Source organism: Eretmochelys imbricata, chromosome 21 (genome assembly GCF_965152235.1).
Source record: "Eretmochelys imbricata isolate rEreImb1 chromosome 21, rEreImb1.hap1, whole genome shotgun sequence".
Classification (NCBI taxonomy): Eukaryota; Metazoa; Chordata; order Testudines; family Cheloniidae; genus Eretmochelys; species Eretmochelys imbricata.
Window position 1 is genome coordinate 14,078,389 of NC_135592.1, and position 22,732 is coordinate 14,101,120.

At 54.8% G+C, this 22,732-nt stretch overlaps 1 protein-coding gene across 6 annotated transcripts in view; it reads left to right on the forward strand.

Annotated features, from left to right (window-relative positions):
- PPFIA4 (PPFI scaffold protein A4) overlaps positions 1 to 22,732 on the forward strand; it is a 98,697-nt gene that overhangs the window by 46,540 nt on the left and 29,425 nt on the right. For all 6 annotated transcript variants that reach the window (XM_077839127.1, XM_077839129.1, XM_077839126.1 and 3 more), the window contains 10 exons: positions 1,334 to 1,425; positions 3,546 to 3,687; positions 4,767 to 4,972; positions 6,007 to 6,247; positions 7,107 to 7,142; positions 13,576 to 13,709; positions 14,644 to 14,810; positions 15,801 to 15,894; positions 16,324 to 16,405; positions 17,917 to 18,117. In XM_077839127.1, coding sequence (XP_077695253.1) covers positions 1,334 to 1,425; positions 3,546 to 3,687; positions 4,767 to 4,972; positions 6,007 to 6,247; positions 7,107 to 7,142; positions 13,576 to 13,709; positions 14,644 to 14,810; positions 15,801 to 15,894; positions 16,324 to 16,405; positions 17,917 to 18,117 — 1,395 coding nt within the window. The remainder of the gene's footprint in view (positions 1 to 1,333; positions 1,426 to 3,545; positions 3,688 to 4,766; positions 4,973 to 6,006; positions 6,248 to 7,106; positions 7,143 to 13,575; positions 13,710 to 14,643; positions 14,811 to 15,800; positions 15,895 to 16,323; positions 16,406 to 17,916; positions 18,118 to 22,732) is intronic.

Here is a 22,732-nt window from a genome sequence, read left to right on the forward strand (position 1 = left end):
CGTCCCCAGCGTAACCACGCCCCTTCTAAAGGGAGAATAAAGTTGGCCAGCTGATTCTTGCTCCCTGCTCCTTCCTCCTAGTTTATATGAGGGGGATTTGCAGAATAACTCGCGGGCTCTGGGGAAAGCCCTGCTAAGCAGGTGAAGTTTCCATAGAGTGAGTCTCCTGGACTATCTTGGCGCTTGCTGAAGGTGGTTCCACACTCAGGGCTGCCTGCCAGTGAAGCAGCTCGCCTGGTCCCTAGGAGCTCGCTCCATCTTGGAGTGACAATTGATCTCAGCCCGGCCTGCAGAAGGCCTTGAAGATGAGGAGCAGGACTTTGCCTCTCCCTTGCACCTTGCTGAGAAGCCAGTGCGGGGTCTAAGCAGCCCTGCTTTCATCCCCGGGCCTCGCTCATAACTATCCTTGGGCTGCTCTCAGCTAGCCCTTCCTCTTTTATGCTGTCTGCTGCCCCCTGACCCCTCGGGATGTGTGAGCATGGCCTTAGCTGTCGGCATCTCCCGCTAGCAGGGCTATGGCTGCTCAGGGCGGTGCAGGGAACCAGATGTTTGGGAACTGACATGGTGCTCTGTGCTTGGCGGAAGGAGCATTTGGAGAAACCCAAGTTTTGATCCGTTTGCACACGGGACTGGAGCCTGGTGCGATGGTGTCACCTCATCCTCGTCCATTTACACTAGCCCCCCGTCAAGTCATTGCTGATGCATCTAGTCTCATGAGCAGTGACTTGATGGGATGTGGCTGCCGCCTTCTGGGAAGGCAGGAGTTTGCCAGGCGGCGATAATGGTTTCCTGGCTCCAGTCCAGTCTGTGATGCCTCCTTGCCTAGCTATGGCCTCTCCATTGGCAGCTATTAATTTGTAACGGGGCCACTTAGTGCAGATGCAAGTTTCTGATTAGGAGAGAGCTGCTGGCTAGCTGGCAGTGGGAGGAGCTGGGCTAGAGGCAGATTTGGCTGCCAGGGTGGATTCCTTGCTGTCAGCCCTTTCGCTGGGATAAGTGCAAACCTTCACACGGCAAGGCGTGGAGCGAAAGCTGGAAATCCAAGTGGGGTCAGTTCTCCTTCGTGTAACAAACCAACAACAGACTCCCATCATTTCCCTGTGTACGCATCTGTCTGTTCCCCCTGGAACACACCTAGCTGGCCCTGCAGAGGCCCTAGCAGCAGCATCACCGTTGCCTGCATTCCCCGTGGCTTTCCAGACACGTTAAGACCGCCCAGAGCCTGGGACAGGTGTGATATTTTAAAACAGGTTTAACTGAAGAGAAACTAGATTCCCCAAAAGATGAGCTGCTCAGTACAAACTAACCTCCCGTCCCGTCTCTCTCTGAACAGAGAAGGTTGTCAGATGAAATTGATAAACTGAGGTCGGAGGTTGACCAGCTAAAGACAAGAAGCGGGACATTTGCGGACAGCGTACATACGAGGTAAGGACCTCGGGCTTGGCCACAGACTGTCTTGCTGCCCCGTGTGCACTGCATGCCAGCTTTCTGGGTGTGACGGGATCTATCAGGCCTTCTCTGCCCCCCTGCAGGAGCCATCGGTTTCCTCCCTGGCTCCAGGAAAATCCGCTCAGACCAGGCTACCAGCGAGACAGCCAGCAGACTGGCCAGCAAGGCTGGCCTGCTTCTTCTCAGTGGCAGAGCTGGGGGAACTGGGAAGAGAAGGAGTTCCTCAGTGCTAGCCCAGAATCTCAGGGACAGGTCAGGCCTTTACCCTCAAGTACTACAATTAAGTGCTTGCATTTGAGGGATTTTTCCCCCCATACTTAAAAATGCAGACAGCCGAATCCTGAGTTCATGATGCTGTTCAAATGTTGAGAGAGACCCGCAGCGCTTAGGTCACGGGTCACCCTGCTCCAAGCCGGTGGCCACAATTTACAGAGTAAGGAAGCGAACACCTGTAGTCCCGCACAAGGTCCCTTAGGGGGCGCTGCAGAGCAGCCCCACCTGCCACACTGGGCCATAGACCTGAACCGTGGGCGTGCTCAGGTTCCTGCTCTCTCGGATTCTCTCCCTGCACCGTGAGCGGTGATTTAGGAGAGGCGCCGGTGTCTTTGGGGCTGGCAGAATCGAGCTGCAGATTGAGCTGAGACTAGTGCTGGGCTGCGGGAGTGGGAGGGGAAGCCCTGAAGTTTGCTGAGTCAGACCCAACGGCATTTGGATTCCCTTTCCGTGGCGGTAGCTTGAATGGGGTGTCAGGCGTTTCCAAAATGAAAATGCGTAGGGCTGAAGTCCCGCTGGGGTCCCATGGAACGGCGCCTGTTTCTGCTTCCACACACGGAGTCCGAGCTGCGGCCTGTCTGCACCTTTTGGTGCCTAAATACCTTTGTAGATCTGGCCCTAAGAGACCCAGGCTAGGACCAAAGTGAAGTGGGGAAGGCCGTGGCCACCTGTGGCACAAAAGGCCAGCATGATTCCAGGCTGCATGACAAGTGCTGTCGTAAAGAAGACCAGGGAAACAATTCCGTCACTGGGCAAAGGCGGGGTGAGGCCACATCTCAAACTGTGTTGGCTTGTGCGCTGGCTACCTCACCGGGATACCCAGGTCTGAGCTCCTGTACTGCGCAGAGACGTGGTGGGGAGAGTGGCTCAAACATATGCTATCCAAAAGGGTTTTTCCAATGAAATGAATAAAACCTGTCCATTTGTGGGAACCTCCCTGCCCCGAATGGTTGGTTTTAAACTGAAATTTTTCAGCTTTTCGATGAACCCCACAAAAAGGCTGAAGGAAAAAAAATTGACAAAAAGGAAACAGTTTTGGTTTTGTTGAAATTTTTGGTGGTGGTGCTGGGGGTTGGGTGGGCGGATGACTTCCCGGCCAGCTCTAGTGGCAGATCTTCACCACGGGGATGGGCTGAAGTGAACTATGGAGAAGAGAAGGCTGCAGGAGGATCTTGGGGGGCTTGAGTCCTGTCGGGAGGATCACAAGAGTTCAGATGAGAACTGTGTGAACTCAGGGGCTCACAGGGGAATGAGTAAACACACTGCAGGGCTTTTTCTTAGTGGCTCGGTTCTCTTAGCCAGGTGGTTGGTACCTGTACTGCCTAGCACACGGAGGTGCAAGAAAACATGGGCCATTACTTGGGTCCAGATCCTGATCTGTGTGGGAGTTAGATTCCTAAATATCTTTGAGGAGCGGGGCCTTGGGTACCAGTTGCATCACAGGTTGGCTGGTTACCTGCACTAGTTCTTGCTCACACCCACCGGGTGGAACTGCCTCTCCAGAGTCAGGGGTGGGGAGAAATTTCCCTGGGATCTAGAGACGGTGAGGTAGGGGCTTCACTTTCTTCCAGAGCCCTGAGCAGGCACTGTCAGTTCAGATCAGGTGGTCACAGCCCCGGGAGCTCAGACTTCCTCGTCTCCATCTCTTCTTCCCTTCAGTGCAAACCCGGCCGGACACGGAGCGCACCGGCTCGGCCTGTGGGGTGGGGGACGGGTTTAGCAGCCTGCCGCATGAGCCAGCTCGTCCTGGGCAGGTCGGGATGCGCCTGTGCTGTCCTAACCGCAGCATTTCACACCGTGGCTCTTCTCTCTCGTTCTCGTAGGTCCCATGTGGGCAGCGCCACGGACCTCAGGTACCCCCTGAGCACTGGGGTTCATGCCCCCGCCGAGACCTTCGGGACGCCTCCTGGACTGCACCGGCCACAGAAGGGTCGGTTTGCAGCTCTGCGGGAAGAAGCCCCCAAGGTAAAATTCCCCAGGGTCGGCCTTGCTCCGAGTGCGGCTCGTGGCTGATCTCCAGCCAGCGGCTCTGAGGGCAGTGGCCGGCCTGCATGCAGGCTCCAGTTACGCCGGCGGCTTGGAGTGTGTTACGGATCTTTTGCAACTGAAACAGCTGTGGCAGCTGCCTGTGTCCTTTCGAATGAGGGGGGCTTTGCTGGGGTCATTAGGCAGGGACAGCTGCAGGGCTACTGCCCTAAACCCCCTTCTTAGCCAAGAGGTTCCTTATTGTGTGGGGAAGTGACTGGACCGTGGCCAGGCCAGCACTTACTCCCTGGTTTAAAGTGCAGGGTGAAGTGGGTGCACAGTGCCATTACACTACGGCACACGCACGTGGCACAGGGCTGGCATGGGGGGTCGAGGGTCAGCGGAGCCGGCCGGTGTGCACTTACGGCCCTTGGTGAATAGAGAGCACTGCCCTGAGCAGAGTGTCTCTGTTCCTGCATTTCCCTGGGGAATGGGGAGGGCCTGGATCCTCTCACCAGATTCAGGCTTTGGGGCACCTGGGGGCCCTGTTCCATGGGACTTAGCACTGAGGGGCGGGGCTTTCCCTTCAGCTTGGCTTAAGGGGGCGTCCCCTCTCCCTGGGACCTAAGTTGAGAGGGAAGGGTCTCCCCGGGGCCCAGCTCTAGGGTGCGTGTGGGGGCCCCTTGCCCTGGGACCCAAATCTGGGGGCCCCTCTTCCCAGGAACCAGGTTGAGAGGGAAGGCTCTCTCCAGGGTCTGGGTCTGGGGGTCATATGGGGGGGCCGTCTCCCCGGGGCCCAGCTCTGAGATTGCTGCAGGGCAGTGTGTTGGTGCCTTTGTGTACAAGAGTCTCCTGGCACAGTTGTGAGAGGGGGGCCCACACAGGAATGAGGGGCACTCGGCGACGCCTCGCCAGGGAGCAGACCCTGCCCCTACTCAAGGGGAGCCGTTGCTGGCTGCTTCACCTTGATGGCTTGGCCCAGCTGCTCAAAGTTAGGAGCCTAACTCCCATGGGTTGGGCCCTGGCCTCTGCTGCTTGGTGGGGAAGTAGTGACCTGTGTGGGGTCTGCCGTCTCTCAGGACTGGGAGCAGGCCCAGCCAGGCGGCGTCCTGGCCACCGTGTCTCACACCTTCGACAGCGACCTGGAAATCTCGGACGTGGAGGAGGATGATCGCGAGGCGCTCTTCAGCTCCATGGACGTGCTGTCCCCCAGCGGGCACTCCGACGCCCAGACCCTGGCCATCATGCTGCAGGAGCAGCTGGACGCCATCAACGAGGAGATCAGGTAGAATCTGCGGAGTGTCTGGTTCTGAGTGCAGCCATGAGGGGCAGGAGGGCCGGGGATATGGGTGCAGGGGCAGGAGGGGAGGAGGAATTTGGGGAGGGGCAGGAGGGAAAGGGGAATTTGGAGGCGTGCAGGGGAATGTGGGGAGGGGCAGGAGGGAAGGGGGAATTTGGGAGCCTGCAGGGGAATGTGGGGAGGGGCAGGAGGGAAGGGGGAATTTGGGGGCATGCAGGGGAATACGGGAAGGGGCAGGAGGGAAGGGGGAATTTGGGGGCGTGCAGAGGAATGTCGGGAGGGGCAGGAGGGAAGGGGGAATTTGGGGGCGTGCAGGGGAATGTTGGGAGGGGGATTCTGGAGGACGGGGTGGGAATTTAGCTGTACCCTCTGGCTGCTTTGCCCTGCTCTGGTGACCGAGATCCACTGCAAACCCAGCAGACCGCGTCACTCAGCTCAGGGTACTTGTGCGGCCCAGAGTGGACGAAAGCAGCTGGAGCTTCCTCAGGACCATGGCGTGGGCATTCCAGCGGGCGGGAAGGATGGAAGGCTGAGATCCGGAATGATTTGGAGAGACGAAGCATCGTGGGGCAGCATCCTCTAGGGGCTCCTTGGGGCGTGTTCACGTGTGACATTTTTAACTTAGAAAAGCCCTGGGAGCCCGCAGACGAAGCCCCGCTGTGCTGGAGTTATAGGGAAGGGTTCATATCAAAATACACTGCAGGGGCTCCTGAACAACCTTCCTTCCGCCTGGTCTTTGGGGGGGCCCCAGGGCCATCCCTTTTGCTCCTGAGGGACAGGGCCCGGCTGCCGCTGCTGGAGTGGAGAAGGGGGCCTCATGCAGCCTCCCTGAGAGGGGACAGGGGCCTCCTGGCACTGTAGTTGGGGGGCAGAGCCCTGTGGTGCCATCCCGTTTGGCCGCTGGAATCTGGCAGCCGCGGAGGCAGGAGGCGGGCCGGGGGACCCCCAGGAATGGCGACCGGGCCGTCGGTGGGGAAGTGGGTATTCTGCCACGCCTCACCCCGTCTGCAATTCCTCAGGATGATTCAAGAGGAGAAGGAATCCACGGAGCTGCGCGCTGAGGAGCTGGAGACCCGCGTCACGAGTGGCAGCATGGAGGGCCTGAACCTGATGCAGCTCCGCAAACGGGCTTCCATCCCCACCTCCCTGACAGCCCTGTCCCTGGCCAGCTCCTCGCCCCCGGTCAGCGGGCGCTCCACCCCGAAGCTGTCCTCTCGCAGCGCCGCTCAGGACCTGGACCGCATGGGGATCATGACGCTGGTGAGCCGGGCGGGGTGCGCTGGTGCCAGCCAAGGCCGCTGAACCCACAGGGGCCCGCGGGCGCCGCTCTGGGATCTCCCCACATAGCGCCTGCCTGCCTGCCTGGGGGGGGGGGCACAGCAGGGTGTCTCTGAGCCCGCAGGTGGCATCTCTGGATGCTGCTCACTAGAACTTCATGGCCCGTTGTGTGTTCATTCGCACGCCTGCTCCTGGCCGGCGCAACTCTGCTGTGCTGTTCCCAGTGGAAAGGGGGGCACGAGGAGGCCTGGGGGAGGCGGGGGCTGATGCGGGGGGCGAATGCAGGGTCAGTTACGAGGGCACAAGGGTGATGTGTGAATGAAGGTGGGGCGGGTGGGGGGCTGGATGGAAAGGTGGGTGTACCAAGCGTGGGAGTGTACGTGGCGGGTGCGGGGGAGGTGTACCCAGGCAGGGATGTGTGTGAGGGGTGTGGATGGAGGTGTAGTGTTGGCTGGGCAGGTGGACAGGGACCTGAGGGGGGGTGTAGTTGGGTTGGGTGTGAGGATGGCGCTGTGTGTAGAACTGGGCAGGGGCTGGGTGTATGAGGGCGGTGTGGGGGTGTGAGAGCTGTCGGGGGCGTATGGGAGGGTAGCCGGGTGTGTGAGTGCGGGGGGTGTTGAAAGCCCAGTGTGTTTGTTGCCGTTTCCTTGCGTTGATTTGCCCAGCCCTAGGGAAAGCCGTGCATAGCGGGGTTCTCACCAGGGCCCGCACCTGGCTCTGTGGGCTGTCTGGGGTGGGCGTTTTGCAGTCAGCACCTCTGTCGCTTTGCTCTGCCCGCAGGGGAATTCTCAGCTAACTGCCTCCCTTTCTGTGTCTCTTTCTGTTTGCCTCTTGCAACCAGCCCAGTGACTTACGGAAGCACCGGAGGAAGCTGCTTGTGAGTCACTCTCTAATTCCTCTGGCTCTTGGACTCTCTCTCTTGCTCCCGTCCCAGGCCCCGCTGCGGTGCCTGTCGACTTGTTGAACTGCACGCGGGAGCTGCTCCTGTGTGTTTGTATGCTGAGGAATGAAAACTGGTCAGGGGGAAGGATTGTGAGCAATATGGGGCTGGGGCTGTGCCCTGGCATGTACATACGTTTGTACGGCACCTGGAACAGTAGGCTCTGATCCTGACGGGTGCTGCTGCAATATCTGTACACGGTCAGACAGAGGGGTGTGCTGAAAGTGGTCGGAACCCACTCTGCCTCTCCACGTTTTCCAGCATGGAGCTCCTAACGGAAAGGCCAAATCCCGTCAGGCTGGGCCCAGGGTCTGTCCGTGGGACACAGGAGTGACCCTCAGCCATTCTCAGACACGTCCGCAGGAGACAGCAGAATGACTCGCCTGCAGCTCCGATCACCGCTGTCCAGAGCTGCCCCTTTCACTCCACACATCACTGCGGCACAGAAACGAGTGTCCTGCGGGCAGCCCAGGTGTGTGGGGAGAAACGGGGGCCAGGTGCTGCCTGGGATGCGAGCCAAGAGCTGTGTCACGTAACACGTACGCAGACAGGGCCCCTGCCGTCCCCTCTGTGTGAAGAGAGGCACTGTGCAGTACCGCTTACCCGGGAGAAATCCCTGGGGACCGGGGTTCTGGATTGCTGTCCTGGGCAGTTCATGGCCTCGGATACGTGTGTACGCCAACTTTCATCGCATGTGCACAGCTCCTACGCTACGCCGAGGAGCTGGCTGTCTCCCTGGGCTCGCTTGGAGCCACCCCCAGGACTCTCCGGGCAGACGCCTGGGCCCGTGGGGTCTTGGCATGCTTTGAATGCTGCTCGACAGGTCAGTGACGGCCAGGACTAGGATAACGAGCAGCGCCTGTCGATGGACGCAGCCCGTGGGGGCATTCGGTGGCGGGGAGTGGCCTTGGGAGCCCGCTGGCGTCTGTGGGACTGTGGCTGGGCGGTGTTGTTTTAGGGCCAGCTCAAGGACAGCAGCGTAGAAATCAGCCTTCATTCCCAGCTCTTCCGTAGGGTAGGGCCTGCTGGACAGAGCACAGCAGTGTGGTTGATCTGCGAACAGATCTTCATTGCTGTGGAGAAAATGTCCTGCACAGCCCAGCCTGGTGCTATGTTCAAACTCCCCTCCCTCGGACACGGATGGGGGTGCTTGCCCGTCTCTCAGACCCTTCCTGGTTGGCTTTGCCTGTGGGCCTCGTCCCACGAGCCATTCCTGCTGCAGCAGCTGGTGCATGGGGTTCCCCAGAGGGCAGTGTGGAGGAGGAGGGCACTTTATCCCAGTCTAGGTGCCGACAGCTCGGGAGACCTCCGAGTGCGTGGATGGAACCAGCTCGAGGCCGGGATGGGTTTTGAAGGGAAAACCCTGAGCGATGGCCGGTGAGAGGTGGTCGGGCCCAAAAGTTAAAACGGACATGGCGGGAAGAAGGAAGAGATAATAAGCAACGGGCCAGAGCAACGCCGGTGACTTTCAGAGGAAGATCCCGAGTCAAGGAGCCAGCTGGAGCGTGAGCACAGCCTGGCTAGAGCATTAGCCCTTATTACTGCCCTGCCCGGGTATTTGAACAACAGTGTCCCAGGCATTTGATGGACAGGCCCAGGGTGTCTCTGCCCTGCAGCTGGTGTGCACACGCCTGCCTGCAGCCCTGGGTAATTACTCACAGGGCTAGCCCCTGGTGCTGCTCCCGTACCAGAGCTGGCTCCATCAAAGCTAGCCCAGGCGAGCTGCAGTGACACCCTGTGATTGCAGTGTAGACACACCCCGAGAGACAAGGTCCCCTGCCCCAAGAAACAGTGTAGCGGGGCCACGTACAAGTCAGGAGCACGGATGGCAGAGGTGAGGCCCGGAGGTGCTGATATAAACAGTAGCAAACTCCTGTCCGGGGCAGGCAGCAAGGCAGAGCTTAGGCTCCTGGACAGAGAGGGCTATTCTGCCCTTGTCTAGGTGCAGTGCAGAATCACACTGGCTTGCCTGTTCCATCTGCTAGCCCATATTTGCCCTCTGTCACAGGCTAGCCCCAGTCCTGCTCTCTGGATGGATAGCCAGATGTTGTGCATGGGCATAACTGCTGGACCCCCACATGTTGCGAAGCTCCCTGGCTCTGGGAGGAGACTGGTCACTGTTCTGGGCTTACTCACTCCGCATCCAGACCCCGTGTCCACTGCCATTCTGGGACAGTGGGATCCTGCAGTCACAGATGGGGAGAGAATCTGAGTGACTAGCCCAAAGTCACAGAGAGGGTCTGTGGCAGAGCAGGGATTTGAACCCAGGTCTCCCAGGTGCTGGGCTAATGCATTGCCCACCAGACCAGCCTTCCTCTGGGAACTATGCACCGCCTGCCTTCTTCCTGTTTTTATTAAGAGCAGGTTAGACAAACCCGTCAGGGATGGTCTAGACAAGACTAGTCCTGCCATGAGTGCAGAAGACAGGACTTATGACCTCTCGCGGTCCCTTCCAGTCCTACGATTGTGTGATTCAACTACTGAGGCTCTCCTTCCAGGGATGCTCTGACATCCTGCCCCACGCACAGATTCTAGAATAACTTCCAGAAAAATCTCAGTTTGTGTTTGCAGAGAATCCAAGGAAAGGCAGCAACAGCGAGAGGAGCCTGAGGGCCTGACCTGTGGAGAGAGACTAGCCGAGCGTGCGGGCAACAGGAACCATGAGGGGATGATACCGGGGTCTCCGCTGCCAGAGGCTATCGCACAAGAGAGGAAGCACCATTAGATACAAAGATTCCAGGAGAGCAGCCTGTAGCTCTGACAGACACGTCTCACAACCAGAGCACCTGGACAGTTCATCGTCTTGCTGAGGGAAGTCAAGCCCCCCGGACTAGGGTCATCAGCGAGGAGACAGGAAAAAGCCCTTCAGTGTGAGAGAACTGTCCTGCACTGGGGCAGGGAATGGGCGGGAGGACACAGGAGCTCTCTCCCAACCCTGGCATCTATGGTCCTGCTGCCGCTCCTGCATTCATTAGTGCAGCTGCCATGCCTGCCTGCGCGTCCCCTCCTGCTGCTGGTTGTGCAGGCAGCGTGCTGGCATGCCCGTCACACCTGCATGCATCGGCCCACAGGCTGCAGCCACCTGTGCCTCTGTGTTCCATTGTGCGGCCTGCCCCGGACTTTGCCGTCTGAGCAAAGATGTGTAGAAAGAATAGTCAATATGGCAGGCGACCAGCTTGGCTTAACAGTGACATCCTTGCTGATCTTAAACACAAAAAAGAAGCTTACGAGAAGTGGAAGATTGGACAAATGACCAGGGAAGAGTATAAAAATATTGCTCGGGCATGTAGGAGTGAAATCAGGAAGGCCAAATCACACCTGGAGTTGCAGCTAGCAAGAGATGTTAAAAGTAACAAGAAGGGTTTCTTCAGGTATGTTAGCAACAAGAAGAAAGTCAAGGAAAGTGTGGGCCCCTTACTGAATGAGGGAGGCAACCTAGTGACAGAGGATGAGGGAAAAGCTAATGTACTCAATGCTTTTTTTGCCTCTGTCTTCATGAACAAGGTCAGCTCCCAGACTGCTGCACTGGGCAGCACAGCATGGGGAGGAGGTGACCAGCACTCATGGAGAAAGAAGTGTTTCGGGACTATTTAGAAAAGCTGGACGAGCACAAGTCCATGGGGCAAGACGCACTGCATCCGAGAGTGCTAAAGGAGTTGGTGGATGTGATTGCAGAGCCATTGGCCATTATCTTTGAAAACTCATGGTGATTGGGGGACGTCCCGGATGACTGGAAAAAAGCTAATGTAGTGCCCATCTTTAAAAAAAGGAAGGAGGAGGATCCAGGGAACTACAGGCCAGTCAGCCTCACCTCAGTCCCTGGAAAAATCATGGAGCAGGTCCTCAAGGAATCAATTCTGAAGCACTTAGAGAAGAGGAAAATGATCAGGAACAGTCAGCATGGATTCACCAAGGGCAAGTCATGCCTGACTAATCTAATTGCCTTCTATGATGAGATAACTGGCTCTGTGGATGAGGGGAAAACGGTGGACGTGTTATTCCTTGACTTTAGCAAAGCTTTTGACATGGTCTCCCACAGTATTCTTGCCAGCAAGTTAAAGAAGTATGGGCTGGATGAATGGACGATAAGGTGGATAGAAAGCTGGTTAGATCATCAGGCTCAACGGGTAGTGATCAATGGCTCCATGTCTAGTTGGCAACCGGTATCAAGTGGAGTGCCCCAAGGGTCGGTCCTGGGGCCGGTTTTGTTCAATATCTTCATTAATGATCTGGAGGATGGTGTGGATTGCACCCTCAGCAAGTTTGCAAATGACACTAACCTGCGAGGAGAGGTAGATACGCTGGAGGGTAGGGATAGGATACAGAGGGCCCTGGACAAATTAGAGGATTGGGCCAAAAGAAATCTGATGAGGTTCAGCAAGGACAAGGGCAGAGTCCTGCACTTAGGATGGAAGAATCCCATGCACCGCTACAGACTAGGGACCGAATGGCTAGGCAGCAGTTCTGCAGAAAAGGACCTAGGGGTTACAGTGGGCGAGAAGCTGGATATGAGTCAACAGTGTGCCCTTGTTGCCAAGAAGGCCAATGGCATTTTGGGATGTATAAGTAGGGGCATTGCCAGCAGATCGAGGGACGTGATTGTTCCCCTCTATTCGACATTGATGAGGCCTCATCTGGATTACTGGGTCCAGTTTTGGGCCCCACACTACAAGAAGGATGTGGAAAAATTGGAAAGTGTCCCGCGGAGGGCAACAAAAATGATTAAGGGACTGGAACACATGATTTATGAGGAGAGGCTGAGGGAACTGGGATTGTTTAATCTCTGGAAGAGAAGAATGAGGGGGGTTTGATAGGTGCTTTCAACTACCTGACAGGGGGTTCCAAAGAGGATGGATCTAGACTGTTCTCAGTGGTAGCAGATGACAGAACGAGGAGTAATGGTCTCAAGTTGCAGTGGGGGAGGTTTAGGTTGGATATTAGGAAAAACTTTTTCACTAGGAGGGTGGTGAAGCACTGGAGTGCGTTACCTAGGGAAGTGGTGGAATCTCCTTCCTTTGAAGTTTTTAAGGTCATGCTTGACAAAGCCCTGGCTGGGATGATTTAGTTGGGGATTGGTCCTGCTTTGAGCAGGGGGTTGGACTAGATGACCTCCTGAGGTCCCTTCCAACCCTGATATTCTATGATTCTATGAAGTCTGCCAGCATCCGTGGCCATCTCCCTGCTCCAGAGCCAAGTCTTTTGTATGGTGCAGGGAAGCACGTTTGCCATCTCTGCCGTGGTCCTTCAGGTGCCCCAGTGTCAGGCTCAGTGCCAGCAGGGATCTGTGCCGAGGGGAGAGCATTCCACCTGGCATGGATACGGGGGCAGACTCAGGAGCTGTGTTTTCCTCTCGACTCACACCAAGAGCTCTATGCAAGCAGGGTGGAGTCCTTGCTAATGCCTCCTAGGAAGCAGCCACAGGAGGATTTCAAATGTGCCAGCTGCGGATGTTGCTGCTCTGCCTCGACCGTGGCCCCAACCCACATCCCCGGCACCAACGGTGTCACTTGTCCACACGCTCCGCTCCCACGTGTAGCTTCTTTCCCATTTGATGCCCACTCATGCAGTCCCTCTAGCCCCGGAGCATGTGGGGCCAGGGGCCTGCATACAGATCGGCCAGCCAGAAAAGCCATCGCTGCATTAGTCAAGGAGGGAACGACCTCCCTTCCCCCTCAACACCCCGACCTCACCATGGAGGACAGGCACCCAACCAAAACTGGGGCAGTTTCGCCCAGATCCACGAAGGGACTCGGGCTCCGAATTTCCATTGATGTCAGTGGAAGTTAGGAGCCCAAACACCTTTGTGGGTTTGGGCCGTCGTGCCATGGGGTGGGAGGGTGTCCGGGCCAGTGCGAGGTTATTGCCTGGGTCCAGTGGGGAGCTGCAAAGATGTCGGGCCGACTCATCTAACTGGTGCCCACCGCTTGTAGGATCCCTGCAGCGGACGTCTGCTCCTTTAGCCCACGGGGCCTCCGGGGGCTGGGTGCAGGCTGAATCCAAGGCTAGGACATGGGCATGTTTCCTTTGGAATTTAGGGAGACTGCTCATTCCTGCACAGCATTGTGGGACCCAAAAGGGCACCTCCTTTCTCTGCCACGCCCCACTCTTATCAGGTTCTCTCTCTGCCCTTTATGGGCACGTCGCCCCCTGCTGGTCTGGGAACAGGCCCTCACCTGGGCTCTGGTTCGGGGCATGCTGTGAGAAGAGGCTGTCGTGGCGCACAAAAACCACTGAGGCCCTGTTCTCACTTCACTTTTAAAGGCACTGGCTGGCTAGCTGCTCCTGGGGCTGGGCATGTCTGTTAGAGGCGGGTTAGCTCTGGAGGCAGGGATCTTTGCTGTTTAACCTCACCGCTCCACTGTTTGTTTAGTCGCCAGCCGCTCGGGATGAGAACCGAGAAGATAAAACCACCATAAAATGTGAGACTTCCCCTCCTTCCTCACCCAGGACACTGCGGCTGGAGAAGCTGGGGCATCCTGCCCTCAGTCAGGAGGATGGCAAAAGGTACGGGGGGCAGGAGGGGGCCTGGCAAGCGGATGCACTCTGCCAGCGCCACCTCTCATGGTGTGTGGTGGAGCAGGGAAACCCTCCTACAAGCCATGGGGATGGAAATAATAAAGGCACCAGATGCTTTAAACACCAGACCTGATGTCATAGGTGAGCAGGGATCTGGCAGGACTAAGGCTGTGGCTGGTGGCCTTTGGGCTTCTGGGCTAGACGACTGGGCCCATACTGGTGACTCAGGGCTCTCCCTCACAGCCTAGAGATGCTGGGAGTGGTGCGTACCCTATGATAATTCCCAAGTAGTAGGGTTCAGCGACTTGACCTCATCCACTCTGCTTGGAACCCGGGGTTCGCCAGGCCTCACGTTCCGAGGCGAGGGTGGTTGGGAATGAGAAGACGGACGATGGCTCCCAACTTGTATCCCTCCGGCCGAACCCAGATCGCCGGAAAAACCGTGTCAGATGAGGCTCGGTTCACCGCCTCCGTTGAGTTAGCCCGGAACGGAGGTGAACAGCGAGGATATGTTCTCTTCTAGCCAGGGCGGATGGTAAAGGTGGCCAAGCGCTAGGTGTGAGGGACCTACCCCCTCTGGAACCAAAGGCTCTTTGTCTTCCCACGGCGCATACCCGTGGGCCCCGGGCGGTTTGCTGTGTGCGTCCTTGGCCAGCATCCCTTTTCCCCCACTGCTCGGCAGTGCCAGAGGCTGGCCGTGCCTGGCTACTGCTCAGTTCCTGTGTGTGCAGTCTGGAGTGTGTGGTGTGTAAACACAAAGAAGGTTTACTGATCCCTTGGGGGAGTAGCAGGCTCGGGGGGGGGGGGGGGCGTCTGGGTTTCCCTGCTCATTGCTCCGGGTGCTGCTACTTGGTGCTGCTCCAAATAAAGAACAATCTGAAGGTTTTGCCTGTTCTCTCTTCCCCCCTGCCCCCTTTCTTAGCTCTTTGGAGGAGCAGACAAGCAACCTGAGCAGCAGTACCAGCAGCCAGGACTCCCTGCACAAAGGCTCCAAGAGAAAAGGAATCAAATCTTCCATTGGGCGCTTGTTCGGCAAGAAAGAGAAAGGCCGTCTGATTCAGCTGAGCCGAGACGGAGCCACCGGCCACGGTCTGAGTCTCTTCCTTCCCCTGTAAAGAAGGGCGGGGTGTGATGTGGGGTGACAGGCCCTGGGAAGCACCTTCCGAGTGGCTGTCTCTCTTGCTTGGGATTCAGCATGAGAGACTGGGGGGAGAGGGGGGCTGCTGTCTGCGCGGCAGGTGCAGAGTGGGGAACCAAGCCTTGTTCTAGGCAGGGTTAGGTCTCTGTTAAACAGTTAGCCCTGCTCTGAAGGACTGTGTCCTTACAGTCTCTGGGCATGCACGGCCATGCTACAGCTGCTGACTTCGGCTTGGCCTCTACGCGGGGCAGCGACGTCTGTCAGGGTGGGTGATTCTTTAGTGTTCTAGCAGGACCGGTATAACCCCTAGTGTGGGTACAGTTATACTGATATAAAGGTGCATTGCTTATTCCCCTTTCCATGCTAGAGCGTAGACGTAGCCGCACGCACATTCATTGCAGGATAACTGCAGCCACACGAGTGGAGCTGTCCGGCTAGAACCATACCCGCCGAATTGACGGGGCCCAACGGTTGGGTGTAGGTCAGAGCTTAACGCTGCCTCCTATTGCTCCTCGCTCATTCGATGCCTTAATTCCCTCAAATTTGCTTTCCTGAAATCTTACCCTGCTGCCGGGCTAGATACATTCTGCAAAGCCCTCTGAAATGCAGAGCATGTCGGAAGTGCTAAGTACGGTATTATTGTAATTATAAAGCTCTTGACGTCAAAGGGAATGGGACATCTGGAAGAACTGGATGGAAAAAAAAAACCCTTGGTTGGCCTCACCAAAGGGTCCAGAGACTGTGGGGTGGGTAGCATCTGTTGTACTGTAAATGGGTCGGAGTGGGTGTGTCGCCCTCTCTGTCATGGGTCACCCTGTGCTGGAGCCATGCGTGCCCACGTGGCACAGCACTAGGCAGGTGGCCGTGACTGCTTGGGGGCAGGAGCTGGGGACTAGACGATGGCTAGTCTAATCTTCGAAACGGTTTGACTCCTTTCCTAGTTCTGATGTCCGATCCTGAGCTCAGCATACAAGATTCGCTGGGACTTGGCAAGCTGGGAGCCCAAGCAGAGAGGGACCGGCGGCTGAGGAAGAAGTAAGCATGCCTGTTTCTCTGCTCCTGTGTGAGGCAGGGAGGGGGAGTCCTGCAAGCTAGCAGCAAGGCTTGGCCGATCTGGGAATCCTGAATCCTGAGTCTCTCTCTCTCCACCCAGGTCCTGCTGAGCGGAGACATCTGGTCCCCGCTCCCTTTCCTGAGTCAGCCGTACCTCTATTATTGTGTTGCTAAGTACAGTGTCCTACTGCCTGTAGTGATTGCTTCTGTGCCCATTGTACTCCTGCTGGGTGTGTCCATATGTACCTGTGTCTTGCAGATAACTGTCTTCAGCATCCTCTTCTTAGCTCCCACCACGTTGACTGAAGGTGTGGGAGGTAGTGAGCCTGCAGCACTTGGTAGAGGCAGTGTGTGTGTGCGTGGAGAACCTGGCCCTCGGTGCCTAACTCTTCCCTCACCGTTTCCTTCCAGGCATGAGCTTTTGGAAGATGCTCGAAGGAAAGGCATGCCCTTTGCTCAGTGGGATGGACCGACGGTGGTCTCTTGGCTGGAGGTGAGGCTGGGCATTTTAGTGGAGAGGTTGACGCTGACGCAAATAGAGCTGGGCGAAAAATTTTGGACGGATAGTTTATTTGCTGAAAAGTGCAGGTTTTGGTCAACCGAAATGATTTGCGGATTTGGGTTGAATTCAGTGGATACTTTTGGCAGGAGGAAGAAGCTGTAACCTTTCATTTTGACATTGTCTAATTGAACAGCTTCATTTTGTTGAGCTAGATTTGTGAAAATGAACATAAAAAGGGGTAAAAAAACAAACCCAACCCTGAAAACGAAACAAAAAAAAACACCCCAAATTAATTCCAGGTTGAACAAAAGTTAAAAACAAAAGTAAAGTTTTACCCAACTTTAATTTTTTGTTTGTTGTTTTGTTTTTCATTTCAACCTGAAACGGATTTTTGGTTTTTTTGGTTTTTTTTTGGTTCATCCACCAAACTGGGAAATGGTTTATTCGCTCAGCTCGAGACAGGAACATATCCATTGTGCGACTCACGATAGACCTTGTGTTCGTGCTGTTCCTCTCCCCTCTTCTGCGGTACATAAATCGGACCTAAAAATACAAAAGTGGCACATCACACTACTTTTTAAAGCGAGGTGAAACTTGGGGGTACGCAGGACAAATCAAACTCCTGAAAGGGGGACAGTATTCTGGAAAGGTTGAGAGCCACTGGTCTCGGGACCGCAGCCGGGGATGGGGGGCACTTGGGTACAGCCCCTGGGCACTACAGTACTGAAACATGGCCGACTTTCTCATTTTTATCATAGGATTATAAAATAAAGCAGTTGGAAAATAAATATTGTACTTACATTTCCGTGTATAGTATATGGCCCAGTATAAAGAAGTCATTCTCTGTATGAAATTTTAGTTTGTACTGACTTCGCTAGTGCTGTTTATGTCGCCTGTTGTAAAACTAGGCAAATCTCTAGATGAGTTGATGTGCCCCCGGAAGACCTCTGAGTACCCCCAGGGGTATGCTTACCCCAGTTGAGAACCACTGTCCTAGAGTATCAGGAGCATAGAACGACTCCAGCTCTATGCTGATGGAGCCAGGCTCCTTAGCCTGTCATTGCAATGGGAATCGTCTGGGGATATGTGGACATAGCTTTAACGAAATGATTCAAAAAGATCAATCATAGAATATCAGTGTTGGAAGGGACCTCAGGAGGTTATCTGGTCCAACCCCCTGCTCAAAGCAGGACCAATCCCCAATTTTTGCCCCAGATCCCTAAATGGCCCCCTCAAGGATTGAACTCACAACCTGGGTTTAGCAGGCCAGTGCTCAAACCACTGAGCTGAACCCTCAGTCTCGGCGGTTGTGTCCCTTGTTAGCACGTGTGTGTCTAGGTGGAGATGGGCACATAGAATATCAGGATTGGAAGGGACCTCTGGAGGCCATCTAGTCCAACTCCCTGCCCAGAGCAGGACCAATCCCAACTAAATCATCCCAGCCAGGGCTTTGTCAAGCCTGACCTTGACATGAAACCCTCTGCTTTCCTCTGTATTGCCAGCTGTGGGTGGGCATGCCCGCCTGGTATGTTGCAGCCTGCAGAGCCAACGTGAAGAGCGGTGCCATCATGTCTGCCTTGTCCGATACAGAGATCCAGAGAGAGATCGGCATCAGCAACCCCCTTCACCGGCTGAAATTGCGTCTGGCCATTCAGGAAATGGTGTCGCTAACAAGTCCTTCGGCTCCGCCCACCTCGAGGACGGTAAGTGCTTCACGGCTGCAGAGATTCTTGTATATAACATGGCGGAGACCCTGACCCTGTTTATGGGGTGCCATCCATCCCCCTGTCAGAGAAAGACAATATGGAGGACAGTGTACCCTGCCAGCTTTTCCAAAGGAAAAAGCAGTTTTTCTGCCATACTTGATACCAGAGATTATCCAGTGGAGCCGGCTGTAAAGGGAGCAGAGTTTCATTTTTCTTGCTCACTTGCAGGTGAGCAGGAATTCACAAGACCATTGCTTCAGCTTGAAACAGCCTGACGACGGGAGTGGGAGCTATAACAGACTGCTTCCTCCCAGTGAAAGATAAAATGGTTTGTGCTAATCATAGAAACGTAGACTATCGGTGTTGGAAGGGACCTCAGGAGGTTACCCCCTGCTCAAAGCAGGACCAATCCCCAACTAAATCATCCCAGCCAGGGCTTTGTCAAGCCTGACCTTAAAAACCTCACAGGTTCCACCACCTCCCTAGGAAACCCATGCCAGTGCTTCACCACCCTCCTAGTGAATGTCATTTTCTCACTGGATCTGCTGTTTGGATTTCATTCAGCCTCTGAAAAGCTGAAGTACTAGAAGTCTGGGAATCTACGTTCAAGCGGTGCTCATGTTCCAGGATGAATTATTGCTTTGTAAGGAACATATATGACTTGCCATGTTGCAACAAACTGTCTGGTCCATCCAGTATCCTGTCTCCATCACCGGTCAATGTCAGAAGCTTCAGAGGAAGACCTAAAACCCTCATGATGTACCTGGCCAATTGCCGATACTTTCCATAAGGGTGAAATTCCTTCCTGATCCAGGCCTCCTGACCTCTGGAATATGAGGAATGATATATGCTTCAGCCTACGTCGTGTAACGGGTGGTGCTATTCTTGCTCCTTTGTTGACTTTGTTTTGTGCTACTTAGGTGTGTGCATGCCCAGCGCACCAGAGCCGGAGAACTTTGCCCAGCAGTGCCCAAAGGGGTGGCACTCACGCTTCGTGCCCCGGGCAGGGCAGCACCACCCCCGCCCCCTCAGTTCCTTCTCACCGGGTGTGGCTACAGTCAGAGCTCCATGCGATGTTTCACCCCCTGCTCATTGGTCTGTTTTTGAGAATTTTTTTCTTACATACAGCCGTTCGTAGTACCTCTGGGTAAGTTTATGTTAGTTTAGTTATACTGGCTGTCTACTCTCTCACCGGGGTTCAAGCGCTGTCTGTCCTGTGGGGCGGCCACCCCCAGCAGTGACCCCCACACGAGGTGAGAGGTGCGCCATCTGCAAGTCATTCACAAAGAGAACTTGGGCGATGAGACTCATAGAATCATAGAATATCAGGGTTGGAAGGGACCTCAGGAGGTCATCTAGTCCAACCCCCTGCTCAAAGCAGGACCAATCCCCAACTAAATCATCCCAGCCAGGGCTTTGTCAAGCCTGACCTTAAAAACCTCTAAGGATGGAGATTCCACCACCTCCCTAGGGAACCCATTCCAGTGCTTCACCACCCTTGTAGTGAAATAGTGTTTCCTAATATCCAAACTAGACCTCCCCCACTGCCACTTGAGACCATTACTCCTTGTTCTGTCATCTGCCACCACTGAGAACAGCCGAGCTCCATCCTCTTTGGAACCCCCCTTCAGGTAGTTGAAGGCTGCTATCAAATCCCCCTTCACTCTTTTCTTCTGCAGACTGAAGAAGCCCAGTTCCTTCAGCCTCTCCTCGTAAGTCATGTGCCCCAGCCCCCTAATCATTTTCGTTGCCCTCTCCTAGACTCTCCAATTTGTCCACATCCTTTCGGTAGTGGGGGGCCGAAAACTGGATGCAGTACTCCAGATGTGGCCTCGCCAGTGCCGAATAGAGGGGAAGAATCACTTCCCTCGATCTGCTGGCAATGCTCCTACTAATGCAGCCCAATATGCCGTGAGCCTTCTTGGCAACACAGGCATATGGTTGACTCATATCCAGCTTCTCATCCGTTGTAATCCCCAGGTCCTTTTCAACAGAACTGCCACTTAGCCAGTCGGTCCCTAGTCCGTAGCGGTGCGTGGGATTCTTCCGTCCTAAGTGCAGGACTCTGCACTTTTCCTTGCTGAAGCTCATCAGATTTCTTTTGGCCCAATCCTCTAACTTGTCTAGGTCCCTCTGTATCATATCCCTACCCTCCAGCATATCTACCTCTCTCCCCATCTTAGTGTAATCCGTGAATTTGCTGAGGGTGCAATCCACACCATCCTCCAGATCATTAATGAAGATGTTGAATAAAACCGGTCCCAGGACCAACCCTCTGGGGCACTCCACTTGATAACGGCTGCCAGCTAGAAATTGGGCCATTGATCACTACCCATTGAATCTGACAATATAGCCAGCTTTCTGTCCACCTTATAGTCCATTCAACCAATCCACACTTTTTTAACTTGCTGGATAGAGTACTGTGGGAGACCGTACCAAAAGCTTTGCTAAGGTCAAGGTATATCACGTCCACCGCTTTCCCCATATCCAGAGAGCCAGTTATCTCCTCATAGAAAGCAATCAGGTTGGTCAGGCATGACTTGCCCTTGGTGAATCCATGTTGACTGTTCCTGATCACTTTCCCCTCCTCCAGGTGCTTCAAAATGGATTCCTTGAGGACCTGCTCCATGATTTTTCCAGGGACTGAGGTGAAGCTGGCCGGTCTGTAGTTCTCCTTTTTCCTTTTTTAAAAGATGGGCACTATATTTTCCTTTTTTCCAATCTTCTGGGACCTCCTCTGATCACCATGAGTTCTCAGAGATAATGGCCAATGGCTCTGCAATCACATCCGCCAACTCCCTCAGCACCCTCGGATGCACTGCATCCAGCCCATGGACTTGTGCATGTCCAGCTTTTCTAAATCGTCCTTAACCTGTTCTTTCACCACTGAGGGCTGCTCACCTCCTCCCCATACTCTGGGAGCTGACCTTGTCTGTGAAGACCGAGGCAAAAAAAGCATTGAGTACTTCAGCTTTTTCCACATCCTCTGTCACTAGGTTGCCTCCCTAATTCAGTAAGGGGACCACACTTTCCTTGACCACTTTCTTGTTGCTAACATACCTGTAGAAACCCTTCTTGTTACCCTTCACATCCCTTGCTAGCTGCAGCTCCAATTTTGCTTTGGTCTTCCTGATTTCACTGCTGCATGCTCAAGCAATATTTTTATAGTCCTCCCTAGTCATCTGTCCAAGTTTCCGCTTCTTGTAAGGTCACCGAAGATTTCTCCGTTAAGCCAAGCTGGTCGCCTGCTATATTTGCTATTCTTTCTGCATGTCAGGATGGTTTGTTCCTGCGCCCTCAGTAAGGATTCTTTAAAATACAGCCAGCTCTCCTGGACTCCTTTTCCCTTTATATTAGCCTCCCAGGGGATCCTGCCCATCAGTTCCCTGAAGGAATCAAAGTCTGGTTTTCTGAAGTCCAGGATCCGTATCCTACTGCTCTCCTTTCTTCATTTTGTCAGGGTCCTGAACTCGACCATCTCATGGTCACTGCTGCCCAGGTTGTCACCCACTTCTACTTCCACTACCAATTCTTCCCTGTTAGTGAGCAGCAGGTCAAGAGGATGACGGCCCCTAGTTGGTTCCTCCAGCACTTGCTCCAGGAAGTTGTCCCCAACTCTCTCCAAAAACTTCCTGGATTGTCAGTGCACTGTTGTATTGCTCTCCCAGCAGATGTCAGGGCGATTGAAGTCCCCCATGAGAACCAAGGACTGTGCTCTGGAAACTTCTGTTAGTTGTCCAAAGAAAGCCTCGTCTACCTCATCCCCCTGGTCTGGTGGTCTGTAGCAGATGCCCACCACGACATCACCCTTGTTGCTCTCGCCTCTAAACTTAACCCAAAGACTCTCAACAGGCTTTTCTCCAGTTTCTTCCTGGAGCTCTGAGCAATCCTACTCTCCCTTACATACAGTGCAACTCCCCCACCTTTTCTCCCCCGCCTGTCCTTCATGAACAGTTGACACCCATCCATGAGAATGCTCCAGTCATCTGAGTTACCCCACCAAGTCTCTGTTGTTCCAATCACATTATAGTTCCTTGACTGTGCCAGGACTTCCAATTCTTCCTGCTTCTTTCCCTGGCTTCTTTTGTTCGTGTACAGGCACCTAAGATAACGAGCCAATTGCCCTGCTTTCTCAGTATGAATCAGGAGGCCTCCCCTGTTGCACCCTCCTCCCGGTATCCCACTTCCCCACTTACCTCAGGGCTTAGGTCTCCATCCTCCAGTGAACCTAGTTTAAAGCCCTCCTCACTAGGTTAGCAAGGCCGCTTCCAAAGATGCTCTTCCCTCTCTTCGTTAGGTGGATCCCATCTCTTCCTAGCAATCCTCCTTCCTGGAACAACATCCCATGGTCGAAGAATCCAAAGCCCTCTCTCCGACACCACCTGCGTAACCATGCATTTACCTCCACAATTCGATGGTCCCTACCTGGGCCTTTTCCTTCAACAGGGAGGATGGACGAGAACACGACTTTTGCCTCAAACTCCTTTATCCTTCTTCCCAGAGCCACATAGTCTGCAGTGACCCACTGAAGGCCCATGTGGAGAAGTAGGAAGGGCTAGCGGTCTGAGGGCTTGATCAGTCTCGGCAAATGCTCCATCACATCCTGAATTCT